The sequence below is a fragment of the Lepidochelys kempii genome, chromosome 24 (genome assembly GCF_965140285.1).
Source record: "Lepidochelys kempii isolate rLepKem1 chromosome 24, rLepKem1.hap1, whole genome shotgun sequence".
Classification (NCBI taxonomy): Eukaryota; Metazoa; Chordata; order Testudines; family Cheloniidae; genus Lepidochelys; species Lepidochelys kempii.
The window spans coordinates 13,592,315-13,607,528 of record NC_136403.1 but is presented as its reverse complement, the minus strand read 5'-3'; the positions used below and the strand labels follow the sequence as shown (position 1 = coordinate 13,607,528).

At 48.5% G+C, this 15,214-nt stretch overlaps 1 protein-coding gene across 1 annotated transcript in view; it reads left to right on the top strand.

Annotated features, from left to right (window-relative positions):
* The window catches only part of LOC144929823 (IgGFc-binding protein-like), a gene marked incomplete at its 3' end in the record, with an annotated part of 48,551 nt that extends 34,290 nt beyond the window's left edge, over positions 1-14,261 (top strand). The window contains exons 13-19 of the mRNA XM_078850395.1: positions 188-516; positions 6,247-6,820; positions 7,938-8,536; positions 10,588-11,152; positions 12,236-12,831; positions 13,389-13,959; positions 14,152-14,261. Of these exons, the coding sequence (XP_078706521.1) occupies positions 188-516; positions 6,247-6,820; positions 7,938-8,536; positions 10,588-11,152; positions 12,236-12,831; positions 13,389-13,959; positions 14,152-14,261 (3,344 nt within the window). The remainder of the gene's footprint in view (positions 1-187; positions 517-6,246; positions 6,821-7,937; positions 8,537-10,587; positions 11,153-12,235; positions 12,832-13,388; positions 13,960-14,151) is intronic.
* Between the last annotated feature and the right edge of the window lie 953 nt (positions 14,262-15,214).

The following is a 15,214-nucleotide window of genomic DNA, read 5'->3' as shown; positions in this document are numbered from 1 at the left end:
TCTATATCCTAACAGACTGGAACCAGAGCTCGCAGCAAGCCAAGTTCTGTTAAGTATCCTCAGCACACGTTGGGTGGTTCAGTTGGTTCTGCATGAATGCTGTGCTCATGGCAGATCTTGCTCCCCGGCCTAGACATTTGACTTGAGTCCCCCACTCTGTTGATGTGACTGGGCTTTCTCCTTTCAGAAACCTGCAAATCCCTGAAATGCCGGACCAAGGAGTTATGCAAGACAGAGGATGGCCACGCGACATGTGTTCCCAACTACGTGGGAACTTGCTGGGGCTGGGGGGACCCACATTATCACACCTTTGATGGCCTGAAGTTTGACTTCCAGGGCACCTGCACCTACACCATTGCCAAGTATTGTGGCCATGACCCCTCCCTGGAGCCCTTTACCATTGATGAGAAGAATGATAACAGGGGGAGCCAGGCCATCTCCTTTCTACGTGTGACCAACATCTATGTCTATGGGTACAACATCTCCATCTACAAGAGGGAAGTTGGCAAAGTCCGGGTAAGTCTCCGATTTCAGGACTGCACTTTTTGGACTTATAACACACAGTGATTTGGCATAGTGTCTATCCCGCACAAATGGTATCCTAGAATCAGGGGATGTGAGAGAGAAGGACACAGGCAAATGGGAAGAAATGTGTTTTCAGGTGACGTTTCTAACCTTGACAAGGTGGGGCTGTTGTTTCAGGTGTTAGAAGATGCATGGGAGAAGGCTCTCCCTCCTATAGAAGGGACAGAGAAAGAAAGGAGTGTTCAATAGGTAGATACTGGAGGTGAAATCATGACTCCATTGATATCAATGGAGGTGGCATAGATCACACGTCTCAGTAGAGGACTGAATTCTACATTTAGTTATGGTGCATGTGTCACAGTGTAAATTCAGGACTATATGCTCCCCAATATGCACAGCAGAATGGCCTGTCAGAAGTTTGCACAGAGATCAAAGGGAGAATATAGTCTCCACACCTGGAATACTGTGTGCAGTTCAGAATGCCCCATCTCAAAGAGTTATATTAGAATTGGAAAAGGTACAGAGAAGGGCAACAAAAATTATTAGAAGTATGGAACAGCTTCCAAATGAGGAGCGATTAAAAAGACTGGGACTTTTCATCTTGGAAAAGAGACGACTAAGGGGCGATATGATGGAGGTCTATAAAATCATGACTGGTAGGGAGAAAGTGAATAAGGAAATGTTATTTATTCCTTCACATAACACAAGTACCAGAGGTCACTCAATGAAATTAATAGGCAGCAGGTTTAAAACAAACAAAAGGAAATACTTCTTCACACAGCACAGAGTCAACCTGTAGAACTAATTGCCAGAGGATGTTGTGATGGCCAAAAGTATAATGGGGTTCAAAAAAGAGATAGAAAAATTCCTGGAGTATAGGTCCATCAATGACTATTAGCCAAGATGATCAGGAATGCAACCCCATGCTCTGGGTATCCCTAGCCTCTGACTACCAGAAACTGGGAGTGGACAATGGGATGGATCGCTCAATGATTGCCCTTTTCTTTTCGTTCACTCTGAAGCACCTGGCATTGGCCACTGTGGGAAGACAGGATATCTGGCTAGATGGATCATTGATCTGACTGAGTATGTCTGTTCTGTTCTTAACCAGAGCTGGACAAAATTTTTCATCCAAAACATTTGTTTGGAGAAAAATGCATATTCTGTGCACTGAAACCTTTCATGAATTTGCATCTGTTTCGACGACTTATTTTGGCTGAGAAAAAGAAATCTAAAAAAACTGAAAGGTTTTGTTTCAACATTTTGAAATAAAATGTTTCAATTTTTTAATTTGAAATGACGTTTTGTTTCAAAGCTTCCTTTAATTTTATTTTTTTTTCAAATTTCAAATGTTTTAAAGAATGCTTGAAATTGGACTGAAACTGTTTCACCTGAAACAATTTCCTTTCCACTTTTCACCAAAAAAATTGATTTTTTTTCAGTTCCACTGAAACAATTTTTTCCCAATTTTTTCATAATTACTAATCTATTATTTGCACATCTCTAGAAGGAACTAAATTTTTATTTATGTATTTATTATTCATTTCCTTCTTGTTCCGTTCATTGTACAGTGAGAAAGTCTGCGCTATTTGAGGCTCAGATATATTTCTGCCCTTTTTTCCTCTATTTTCAGCATTTTCCTTTTTCTGATTCTCTTTTCCTGACCTGTCTGTGTGAATATCCTTCATCCTTTTCTTTGTATCTCATTCCCTGTAGCAACCCCTAATTCTCTACACAAGATGCTTCGGCCCCAGTCCTTGCCCAGTCCTTCTGCCTTTAATAATAACATCTTCTGCCAAGATGCTTCTGCCCCAGTCCTTCTGCCTTTAAAATGACCAGGGTGTGATGGGACGCTTATCCCACACGTAGAATCATAGAACCATAGAGTTAGAAGGGACCTCAAGGGTCATCTAGTCTAACCCCCTGCCATGATGCAGGATTTGTTGTGTCTAAACCATCCAAGACAGAGGAAAACTTCCTATGAAGATGCTTCCACAACCTTTGCTAGATAGTCTGTTACATTGTCCTGCACTTCTTTTGGTTAGGGAGTTCTTCCTGATTTAACTTAAATCTGCTCTGCTGTAGTTTGAACCCATTGCCTCTTGTTCTGCCCTCTATGGCAAGAACAACTTTTCTCCATCTTTTTTATGACAGCTTTTCAAGTATTTGAAGACCGCTATGATATCCCCCCTTATCTCCTCTTTTGCAAACTAAACATACCCAGTTCCTTCAGTCTTTGCTCATATGTAAGGCTGCGAATCATTCACGGAGGTCATGGAAGTCATGGCTTTCCATGACCTCCCTGAATTTTGCAGCACTAATGCAGCTGATCCCAGGACCACCCAGCCGCTGGGGAAGCCCTGGGACCAGCTGCACTGGGCGCTGCTCTGGCAGCCCCAGGCAGCTGGTCCCCAGGCCACCCCTGCCCGGACCAGCAGCAGTGTGGCCACGGGCCATCCCTCACCTGGACCAGTGGTGGTGGCCGGGCGGCCCTGGGCTGCCCCCATCCTGGAGCGGCAGCGGGGCTATGGGCCGCCTCCCACCTGGACCAGCGGTGGCGGCAGCCCTGGACACCTTCCACCCAGAGAGGCAGCTCCCAGGGCCCCCTGCTGCCGTCCCCTCCAGCGTCAGAGGGCCCTGGGCCGCCCCTAGCTGCAGCAGGGCCTGGGCTGCCCCACCCCAGCCAAAAACAGTCTTCAGGAGCGTCCCCCTCCCAGCAGGTAAGATTTAGTCACAGGTATTTTTAGTAAAAGTCATGGACAGGTCAGGAGGCCGTGACTTTTTGTTTATTGCCCGTGACCTGTCCATGACTTTTACTAAAAATGCCTGAGACTAAAACGTAGCCTTACTCATATGACTTGCATTCCATCCCTTTGATTATCTTTGTCGCTCGCCTCTGGATCCTTTCCAGTTTCTCTACATCCTTCCTATACAGCGTGACCAAAATTGGATGCAGTACTCCAGCTGAGGCCTAACCAGCGCCAAGTAGAGAGATACTATCCCCGCCCGTGACTTGCATGCTATGCCTCTGTTACTGCAACCCAAAATTGCATTTGTACATGCCACGATTCACTGCTGCAAAAAAAGCAAACACTCTAGGATGTATTAGCAGAAGCATTGTAAGCAAGACACAAGAAGTAATTATTTGGCTCTGTCTACACAGGGAAGTTACTGCGCAGTAAAGCAGCTTTCTGCGATGTAACTCCCAAGCTGTACACACTGCCAAGCCACTTCGTGCGCAGAAACTCCTCAGCTGCAGCATTGCAAAAAAACCGCCTCGATGAGAGTCGTAAGCCTTAAAGCAAAGCAGCTCCAGCGCTGTATTGGCAGTGTAAACACATTACAGCGCAGAAAACAATCGATTGGCCTCTGGAAGTGTCCCATAATCCCTCAAGGGGCCGCTCTCCTCATTGATTTGAACTCGGCTGCCCTGGAGACATGCACCCCTCCCCTTACAAAGCTCCATTTCTGACAGCCCTTGCGTGCTGTGCTGAGCAAACCATTACTGTGGAATGCTCCTGCTGTTGAAGACAGAGGTGTATGTGTGTGTGTGTATGTGTGTGTGTGAGAGAGACAGACAGACAGACAGACAGATTGCTGTGCAGAGAGCTGGGGAGGGAGGCGGGGGCTGATGTCGGTGGTTTCCAGCTGCTGTCTGAACTTACAAGACAGCATGCTGACACACTTTCTGTCCCCCAAAACACACTGTCCCCCCTCCACACACACACACACACACACACACACACTCCCTGTCACACACTCTGCCCTGCCCCCCTTCAGTTGAAAAGCCGCTAGGCTAGTAGGATGCCCATGGAACAATGGGATTGGGAAACCTGCATCATGTGACGCTGTGCCAGCTGCATGAGGCATTGCAAACCCTTCCCAAAGCACCCTCCGGCCAGTTGCACAGTGGGATACAGAGCTGCTAATGTGGATGCACTCCAACGTCACAAAGAGCACAGTGTGGACACGCAACAGTGGTTTAATTCCAGCACTTTAATAAAAGTGGTATAACTTGTTGCGCAGAAACGTGCCAGTGTGGACATTCCCTTACACTCTACTCCACACTGATTAGGCCTCAACTGGAGTATTGTGTCCAGTTCTGGGCACCACATTTCAGGAAAGATGTGGACAAATTGGAGAAAGTCCAGAGAAGAGCAACAAACATGATTAAAGGTCTAGAAAACATGACCTGTGAGGGAAGATTAAAAAAATTGGATTTGTTTAGTCTGGAGAAGAGAAGAGTTGGGGGCAGTGGCCGGGGCAGCATGGTAACTGTTTTCAAGTACATAAAAGGTTGTTAGAAGAAGGAGGGAGATAAATTGTTCTCATCAACATCTGAAGACAGGACAAGAAGCAATGGGTTTAAACAAGGGTGGTTTAGGTTGGACATTAGGAAAAACTTCCTAACTGTCAGGGTGGTTAAATACCGGAATAAATTGCCTAGGGAGGTTGTGAAATCTCCGTCATTAGAGATTTTTAAGAGCAGGTTAAACAAACACCTCTCAGGGATGGTCTAGATAATACTTAGTCCTCCCATGAATGCAGGGGATCACATTAGATGACCTTCGAGGTCCCTTCTAGTCCTATGATTCTATAATACTATGTAGGGGAAGCACTTTTGCCCACAGGGCTTAAATAGCTAGTGTTGTCTCAAGTGTTATCCATGGACTTGACAGTTGATGCTCTGATCCGTTTAGTAGGGGCAGTGTAGTTTACACCATTGGGGGTCATCTTTTCAGGCTCTCTGCAGACTTAGGCAGATGTTGCTGAACTACTCACACTTGGGGCACATTTGGAAGGTTTTCCTTGCAGCCATAAAGGCCAAAAAAATATTTTAAACAAACAAACAATTCAATAAATAAATTAAATTAAATTAAATTGAAAGCTTAGATTCTGGAGATTCCCAATGTGTCATACAAATATATCAGATGGGTTGCATATTAGACACCTCTAGATAATCAGATATTGTAGGTAGATCCTGTGGGTGGGTAAATAATAGAGCTAGGTAATGTGGACAGAGAGATCGGTGGGTGGGTCGGTTGATTGATGGATGGATGGATGGTTAGATTCTTTAGGTGACTAGTCATATAGCTAGGTAGTGTGGATGGGTAGGTAGAGAATTCTGCAGACAGACAGATACTGTAGGTAGATATTGTAGTAGATAAGTGCTCTATATAGAATTCTAAAAATGTAGGGCCAGAAGGCACCTCCAGAGGTCATCTAAGTCCATCTCCCTGGGCTGAGGCAATATTAAGTATAGCGAGACCATCCTTGACAAGTGTTTGTCGAACCTGTTCTTAATATATTCAGGCCAACTCGCATTGATTTCACTGGTTCTTTCTGAGTAAGGAATGGGTAAAAAGTGATGGCTATCAGTCAGGATGAACAGGGATGGTGTCCCTAGCCTCTGTTTGCCAGAAGCTGGGAATGGGCGACAGGGGCGACAGACTTGATGATTCCCTGTTCTGTTCATTCCCGCTGGGGCACCTGGCATTGGCCACTGTCAGAAGACAGGATACTGGGCTAGATGGACCTTTGGTCTGACCCAGTATGGCCATTCTTATGTTCTTATGATGAAGGATGTGGTCCCCCGTACTGTACAAGCCACTGGTTAGAGTGACAATGAGATACAGTCAAAATGGGTGGTGAGGCGACATATGCAATAAGAACAAGTTAGGATGAAAGAGCAATAACACCCCATCCTGTCCTTGTTCCTAGCTAAACGGCGTGATCACCAATCTCCCAGTGACACTGTCAGATGGTAAAATCAGAGTGCACCAGAGCGGCTTCCGCGCCGTCCTGCAGACGGACTTCGGTCTCCGGGTGGCATACAACTGGGACTGGCATCTGGTGATCACCCTCCCCAGCAGTTATTATGGGGCCACGTGTGGCCTATGTGGGAACTTCAACCAGAACCCTGAAGATGAAATAAACTCAGCCAGCGGCACCAGAGTCTCCTCCATCGTGGGCTGGGCTGCCAGTTGGAAAGTCCAAGACCTGGATCCCTTTTGCTGGGATTCCTGTCAAGAGAACTGCCTGACATGTGATGAGAGTACAAGGGAGCTGTACGGGGGCGACAGTCACTGTGGGTTGATCAGCAAAGCACCGGGAGGGCCCTTCAGAGAGTGTCACTCCAGAGTGAACTCCACTGAGTTCTTTGATAGCTGCATCTATGACGTGTGTCTGAACAGGGGCGCTACAAAAATCTTGTGCCAGGCGCTGGAGGCCTACGCAGCAACCTGCAGAGACCACGGGGTCACCGTCTATGACTGGAGGATGCCATCTGGCTGTGGTGAGTCTGACAGTCCTTACTGTCACGGGCATAATCGGGCTAGTCAGTAGAGAAGCCTGGATGTTTTTCATTCCACCAGAGTTTTGAGGAAAAATGCCATTCTTGTCACATTCTGAATGTTTAGAAAAAAGTTCAGATTTTGAAAAAATGTAATTTCAAAAAGTGAGACAAAGCGTGTCAACAACATTTCAGGATGGAGCATTTTGATTTTTCTTTTTGAAACGACTTTTGACAACAAAATTAATTATTTTTAGATATATAAAACATTTTTTAAGTTTTATAAGGTTGAAATCAGACGTTAGTGTTTTGATTTTATCAAAATAAAACACGTTGATTGACCTCCAACAATGTCTGGGACAGGAATTTCATTTCCGTTCCCTTTTGGAACAGAAGAAAATCCAAAATCTTGGTATTTCCAATGAAATGGTAAACCTGGTTTCAGCTCAGTTCCAGTAGCCCATCTGTTCACTCTGTCGGTGGAGGGGATGGTGAATGACCTGAGCATAGAGTTGTGAATGACTGGTTTTCTTGGGCATAGGGATCAACACTGACTCTGAGCACCATCTATTGAGCTCCCTACTCTGCTCCTTGCAGTACAACACCCCCTAGTGTCACCCTTGGGAATTGGGGTCAGCACCGATTCCAAGGATGAGCATCCCCTACTGAGCCTTCCACCCCACTCCCTGAAGCACAGTGCCCCCTAGTGCAACACTGGAGCATTGGAGTCAGCATGGACTCAAGTGGAGAGCACATCCTAATCAGACCCGACTCCTTTGTTTGCAGAACAGTGCCCCCTCGCTCCACACTGTGCCATTAAGGTCAGCACTAACTCAAGGGAGAGTACTCTTACTGAGCACTCCCTGCAGACCCTAAGTGTTCTTTATACCCAAGAGCTGACCCTGATGATTCACTCATGGCTTGTGAGATTTGGCTGCAGACATATATGGCCTTTTGGTTTCTGAATGCAGAAGTTAATTCCACCTCACTTATGGCTGTTTCATGCTGGGTGGACAATGCACTGCGTGTAAGAATTTTTCTGTAGCTCTCACTGCGTTTAGGCAGGTTGTTTCATTCATTTCCTGTATTTTTAAATCTCCCCTTTTCAAACTTGTCCCAGCCCTGCCCTGCCCTGAGAACAGCCACTACGAGGCCTGTGGGAACGCCTGTCCCTCCAGCTGCTCTGACCGAACTGCCCCCTCCTCCTGCCGGGAGCCCTGCGTGGAGACCTGCCAGTGTAATGACGGTTACGTCCTCAGTGCTGACAAGTGCGTCCCCCTGGGGAGCTGCGGCTGTGACTACAACGGCCACTACTACAAACCCAGTGAGGAGTTCTGGGACGACGAGAACTGCCACTCTCGGTGCAGTTGTGACTCCAGCCTGGGCACAGTGGTTTGCAGAAAGACCAGTTGCAAGGCCAAAGAAAGATGCTCCGTGGTCAATGGGGTCCGTGGCTGCCATACGATCAGCTACTCCACCTGCATAGGTACTGGAGACCCTCACTACACCACCTTTGATGGGAAAAAGTATGATTTCATGGGCTCCTGCATCTACCAGTTTGCGGCTCTCTGCTCCGAGGACCCCACACTCACCCCGTTCAATGTCAAAGTGGAGAACAACAACCGAGGCAGTAAGGCCGTGTCCTTCACCAAAAGGGTGACCTTAGAGGTCTACAACGTGACCATCAGTCTGAGCCAGGAGTATCCACGCAAGATCCAGGTAGGGACACAGGATCACTGGGGAACGCAGGAAGTCATTTCAAAGATCTCTTGTCTGGGCTCTTTGTTGTCTTCTTAGCTCTGGGAGGGAGCTGGGGTCTAGTGGTTGGAGTAGGGGGTGGGAACCAGGACTCCTGGATTTCATCCCTGGCTCTGTGAGGGAAGTGGGGTCCAGTGGTTGGTGCGGGGGGTTGGGAGCCAGGACTCCGAGGTTCTATCACAGCTGTGGGGACTAGAAGGTTAGAGCAGAAGGTGCTAAGAACTAGAGCTCCAGCATTCTGCTCCTGGGAAGTAGGGGAAGAGGTTTGAGCTGGGATTCAGACAGTTAGGATTTTATTCTTCTCTCTGCCCCTGACTGGCTTAATAACCTAGGACAAGTCGCTTCCTATCTTTGTACCTCTGTGAGCAGGTCTACACTTAAAACACTGCACTGATGGAGCTGCACCTCTGTAGCGCTTCGTGAAGATGCTAGTACGTTGATGGGAGAGCTTCTCCTGTCGGCGTAGTTAATCTACCACCGCAAGAGGCAGTGGCTATGTTGACAGGAGAAGTCCTCCCATTGCCAGAGCAATGTCTACACCGGGGGTTAGGTCAGTGTAACTGCGTTGCTCAGGGGGTGGATTTTTCACACACCGGAGCGACGTAGTTATACCGATGTAAGATTATAGGGTAGACCTGGCCTATTTCCCCAACTCTAAAGGGGGTAATAAGACCTTTTCACTTCACAGGGCTGTTGTGAGTAGAGCTAGGCAAATAACTGGCTCTTTGACACACTTCAAGTTCTGTAAATATTGACAAAAATTCTGTTCAACCTGAAACGAAACTTTTTGTTTTGTTTCCGGGCAACAAAAAGCCAAGGAAATGATGGGCTAGGTTCATGCAGTCGCCAGCGGTGATAATGACTCCCTTTAGCACTCACCTGGAATGTGGAAGACCTGGATTCCATTCCTCCTTCTGCCTGATGGGGAGAAGGAATTCGAATTTGCTGGAGAGTCCCCTAGCTACTGGACTATAGGATATTCTGGGGCAGGGCTATGCTTAAAATTTTGATCAATCTAAACTATATCTTTCAGGGGAGTGAAAAATCCACCCTCTTCCTCCCCCCACCCCCCGAGCACTGTAGTTAAGTCAACCTAACCCTTGGTGTAGACACAGCTAGGCTGACAAGAAGAATTCTTCCATCAATGTAGCTACCGCTGCCGAGGGAGGTGGATTACCTACCTCCAATGGAAAAACCCCTTCCATCAACGTAGGACATGTTTCGACCTTGACACAACAACGGCACATAGCATCCATAGTGTAGATATGTCCTCAGTCTCTCCTCTTGAAGCTATTCCACTTTGTATGAAATACTTGACTAGTCCGTGGCCCAGAGAGCAAGAATAAGAATGATTCTATTCCCAGCTGTCAAGCACTCAGCTGGGGCAGGGGGAGACCCACATTCAAATTCCTGCTCCATTGACTAGTTAGTTATACAAAGTAGAACAGCTTCAGCAGGAGAGACTGAGAATACCTTTTCCCTAGAGTGGCCTAGTAGGTGCTAAATGTGAGACCAAAATTCAATCCTGCTCTGTATCAGGCAGTGGGGGAATTGAACCCTGGTCTACCACATCCTGGGTGAGTGCCCTAAAGACTGGGCTAACGGTTATAAAGGAAACTGCTCGTGCACATACAGTGCCTTGTGCATCCAGCCTGAATTTTTTTTTCCACCACAGCTATCCCTCCAATTTTTATCAAATATGGAAATAGTTTCTGGTCAACGAAAGCTGCATTTATGAGCAAGTACATTATTTGTGTGAGATTTTTCACCCAGCTCTAGTCTTTAATGCTTCAACTGCATTGCACTCCTTGGATAGAAGGAGCTTTAGAAAAGGAAAGGGCAATAGTAAGGGGCAATGGGATGACATATTAATGCACTGGGTTACCCTCCACCCAATTCAGAAATAGAAATTCTGGAGCCAGACCATCCATGGCAGCTCTGTGGAAATGGAATTATTTCATGTTGAGTGCACTGCGTGAAATCCTTGACAGTCTCTACTGTATGTTTTCCAGGTCAATGGTGTCTTTGTGGACCTGCCCTTTTCCCACCAGCACAAGTTCAAGGCCTACATCAGTGGAGTCCACGGCTTTATCCAGACTGATTTCGACCTGAGAGTGAGCTTTGACTGGTACAGCTATGCTAGGGTCATCCTACCCAATACGTACGCCAACACCGTCTGCGGCCTCTGTGGCAATGCCAATCAGGACCCCAGCGATGATCTGACCATGAAGGATGGAACTCAGACATCTGATGAGATTCAGTTTGCAGAGAGCTGGAAGGTGGGGGAGGTCCCAGGGTGCTCGTCTAGCTGCACCGGGGACTGCTCAGTCTGCAGTGAGGCTCAGAAACAAACCTACAAGGGAGACCAGTACTGCGGGATCCTCACCCGAGGGGACGCGCCATTCAGGCAGTGCCACGGGGCCATCGACCCAGCTCCCTTCTTCGACGATTGTCTCTATGACACGTGCCAGTACAAGGGTCACCAGGACACTCTGTGCAGTGCCATCAGCGCCTATGTCACATCCTGCCAGGCCAGGGGCATCCGGATAGGGCAGTGGAGATCGGCCTCATTCTGCCGTGAGTGTTGCCCGCGGGACTCTGCTTTAGGGACTGGCGACTGCCCATGTGCACCAACTCCCTCTGCAGGGTGGGGTCAGAATTGTTCACCCACCCAGTTCTGAGTTTTAATTTACAGTGCGACATCTTTGTTACAGATTCTAGACCTAGACATTTCCACCATGCAATTAAAATTGTAGTCCCTGAAATATTTTTTTCATTCTGTGTCATGTTACTTAATGTCTAGATGTCCTGTAAACTTTCTCTCAGAGCTCATCTTTTCTGTTCCTGGTGTTTCCATGGCTTGTCTACACTTACAGAGCTGCAGCTTCACAGATGCAGCTGTGCCACTGTAGCGCTTAGTGAAGTCGCTACCTATTCTGATAGGAGAGCTTCTCCCATTGGCGTAGTTCGTCCACCTCCTTAATAGATGGTAGCTATGGCAACGGGAGAAGCCCTCCTGTCGCCATAGCACTGTCTACACCCAGGAGTTCCATCAGTATAACTGTGTGGGTGTGGATTTTCCACAACCCTGAGCGATGTACTTACACTGACATAAGTCTGTAGTGTAGACCAAGCCGTACACTTTGCCTTTCCAGAGTAAATTGAATTAATACTTTGGCATTTAGAGAAGTAGAAACATTTTACACCATTCATTAAGTCTTGTAATCACTTCGAGGTAGGTAAGTATTGTTATCCCCATTCGATTGGTTGGGAAAATTAGGAAAAGAGCTGTCAAATTATTTGGCCAAAGGTGTCCTCCATAAATAAGTAGCAGAGCTAGGAAAAGAACCCAGGAGTTCTGAGCCCCCCTGCTTGCAACATAAAGCAGGAATGCCGACTCCCGCTATTCTAGTCAAGAGGTGACCCTTCATCCCACAGATGGGAATAGAACCCAAGAGTCCTGATGGCCACTCCCCCAATTTAATCGCTAGACTATACTTTTCCCAGAGATGAAGCTAGGACCAGGAGTCCTGATTCCCAGTCCCCTGCTCTAACCATATCCGAACGGATGTGAAAAGAACATTGACCAGATGATCTGTTAGTTCAACCACATTTCTCCTCACACACAAATTCAAATTCTCTCTGATCTTTTTTCTTCAGGACCCACCTGCCCCCTTAACTCTCACTATGAACTCTGTGGAATCAGCTGCCCTTCCAACTGCAACGACCTGTGGGCTCTAGATCAGTGTGAGAAGCCCTGTGCTGAAGGGTGTTTCTGTGACGCTGGATTCACCCTGAGTGGTGAGAAGTGCATCCCCGTCGCACAGTGCGGCTGTGTGCACAAGGCCGTGTATTACAGGAAGGGAGAGGAGTTCTACCCCAGCGCCTCCTGTCAGGAGCGCTGCTTATGCAAAGACAATGGGGTCGTTGAGTGCCAGGAGGCCTCCTGTGGAGCCAATGAGGAGTGCCGGGTGGAGAACGGAGTCCTGGGCTGCCACGCCACGGGATATGGAACATGTGTCGCATCTGGTGGACCTCACTACATCTCCTTTGACGGACGGGCCTTTGACTTCCAGGGCTCCTGTACTTACACCTTGGCCAAGGTTTGCAGCAGAGACTCTGGACTGGGGAACTTCTCTGTGGTGGTGGAGAATGAGAGCCCTGGTGGTGGCCACATGGCTGTGACGAGGACAGTGGTGGTGTCGCTGCATGGTTACACCATCGCCATGGAGAGGGGGAGGAAGTGGAAGATTGCGGTAAGTCAGTGGCGGATTAATGATTTTGCCACCCCAGGCCCTGAAATAATTGCCCCCCCAAGCAGCTCCTGGCCCCCCCGCCGCAGCTCACCTCCGCTCCAACTCCACCTCCTCCCCTGACTGCACCGCCGGGTCCTGCTTCTCCCCGCTCCCTGCCAGTGTGTGTCCGCGAAACAGCTTCGCAAAGGAGGGGGGAAGAGAGGGGAACGCGGTGCGCTCAGGAGACGATGCGGGGTCGGGGCGGGGATTTGGGGAAGGGGACCAATTGGGGGCAGGGAGGGGGTGGGGAATGGGGGCGGGGAAGGGGTGGAGTTGGGGCAGGGCCGGGGCGGAGGGCGCGAACTGGAGCCAGGGGAAGCAGCCTCTGGCTGCTTTTATAAATTTGCCGCCCTAGGCCTCAGCCTTGTCGGCCTAGGCGTTAATATGCCGCTGCGGTAAGTCCCTCCTTGTGATTAGTCTGACATAGCACTGATGGGGTGTGTGTGGGTGTGTGTGAAACACCAGGACACTGCTGAGTCTCCACCAGTGACGGGTGAATTTCTCTCTCATTGGCACAGGTGGGTGATGAGCTCTTCACCCTCCCACTGGCTACAGACGATGGAAAGCTTTGGATCAACCAAGAGGGGAACAGCATCATTGTCCAATCAGCCTCTGGCCTCCAAGTCTTTTATGACACTGCCTCCTACCTCCTAGTGTCCGTCCCCAGCACCTACAAGGGACATGTGTGCGGCTTGTGTGGCAACTTTAACGATGACAAGAACGATGATCTCCTGCTGCCCGGTGTGAAGAGTACCCAGAATGTGGATGAGTTTGTCACCTCCTGGAAGGTGCCTGTTGATGCTGCCACATGCTCCGATGGCTGTGGTGAGAAGTGCCCCGTCTGTGATGCAGCCCAGACAGCGCTGTACCAGACTGAGAGCTCCTGTGGGCTGATCACAGCCACCTCGGGTCCCTTCAGACACTGTCACTCAATAATCAGTCCTGTTGAGTACTTCAACCACTGTCTCTATGACTTGTGTGCCACCAACGGAAGGGGAGAGACCCTCTGCCAGAGTCTGCAGGCCTATGTGGCTGCATGCCAAGCAGCTGGGGCCAAGATGGAGACCTGGAGAACGGCCTCCTTCTGCCGTAAGTCTACAGGACAATCTACAATCTGTACTTCATTAACCCATAGCTGCTGTAGTTTTTGTGCTATTCAACCTCCACAATACCCCTCAGACTTCTAGGCTAAGTAGGAGCTTCTGTTTATTTAGGTGGGAGACCTCAGCTTATCTTGGCTTTCTGTCTGTGATGGTCCCAATTTTTCTTCTGTCCCTCCAGCCCTCGCCTGCCCGGGGAACAGCCACTATGAGCTGTGTACCAGATCCTGCAATTTCACCTGTGCCAGCTTGTTTGCCCCTGCCCAATGCACCGGGAAGTGCTTTGAAGGCTGCTGGTGTGATCCAGAATACGTGTCTGACGGGGAGGCATGTGTCTCCATGGACAGGTGTGGGTGTGTGCACAACGGACGCTACATCAAGGTGGGTGCTGGGTTATTGGTCCCTCCGTTCTCCCCGATTCTGCCATTCTCCTCTGGCAATGGGATTCCCAATGCGGGTTAGAGTGACTGTAGAGTGGCATGTCCTGTATCCTACTATGCAGATATACCTAAAACCTAGAGCCAAATCCTGCCCTCAGGGTCACTCATGTGGCTTCCACTGCAGTCAATGGCAGCTGTGCATACAAAATGTGGGGTCCATCATTTCTATTTCAGGGATCATAGAATCATAGAAGATCAGGCTTGGAAGAGACCTCAGGAGGTCATCTAGTCCAACTCCCTACTCAAAGCAGGACCAATCCCCAACTAAATCATCCCAGTCAGGGCTTTGTCAAGTAGCGCCTTTACAACCTCTAAGGAAGGAGATTCCACCACCTCCGTAGGTAACCCATTCCAGGGCTTCACCACCCTCCTAGTGAAATAGTTTTTCCTAATATCCAACCTAAACCTCCCCCACTGCAATTTGAGACCATTGCTCCTTATTCTGTCATCTGCCACCACTGAAAACAGGGATGGTCTTCTATATTCCAGAACAGGCCTTTGGAATAACCAAAGCAAAGGCTGCTCCCAGAAGATCCTTTCCCAGTTTTACACTGAGCTCAGAGCATCCCATGGGGGTGTCAGGTCTTTGGGAGTTTCATTGGTTCTGTGTAATTGCCCATGCAGGGCAGACTTGATCAACTATGCTCACAGTTTATGGACCTCACTAAGCAGCCTCGGTGGCTTGATATAAAGAATTTACCAGTAACCTGGGATTTAACATGACTGCCAGGAGGTTCTGAGCATGGGCTCAAATCAGACAGGTATCCAGATAGGCAAGTATTGAGATGAAGCTTCTTTGCAGGA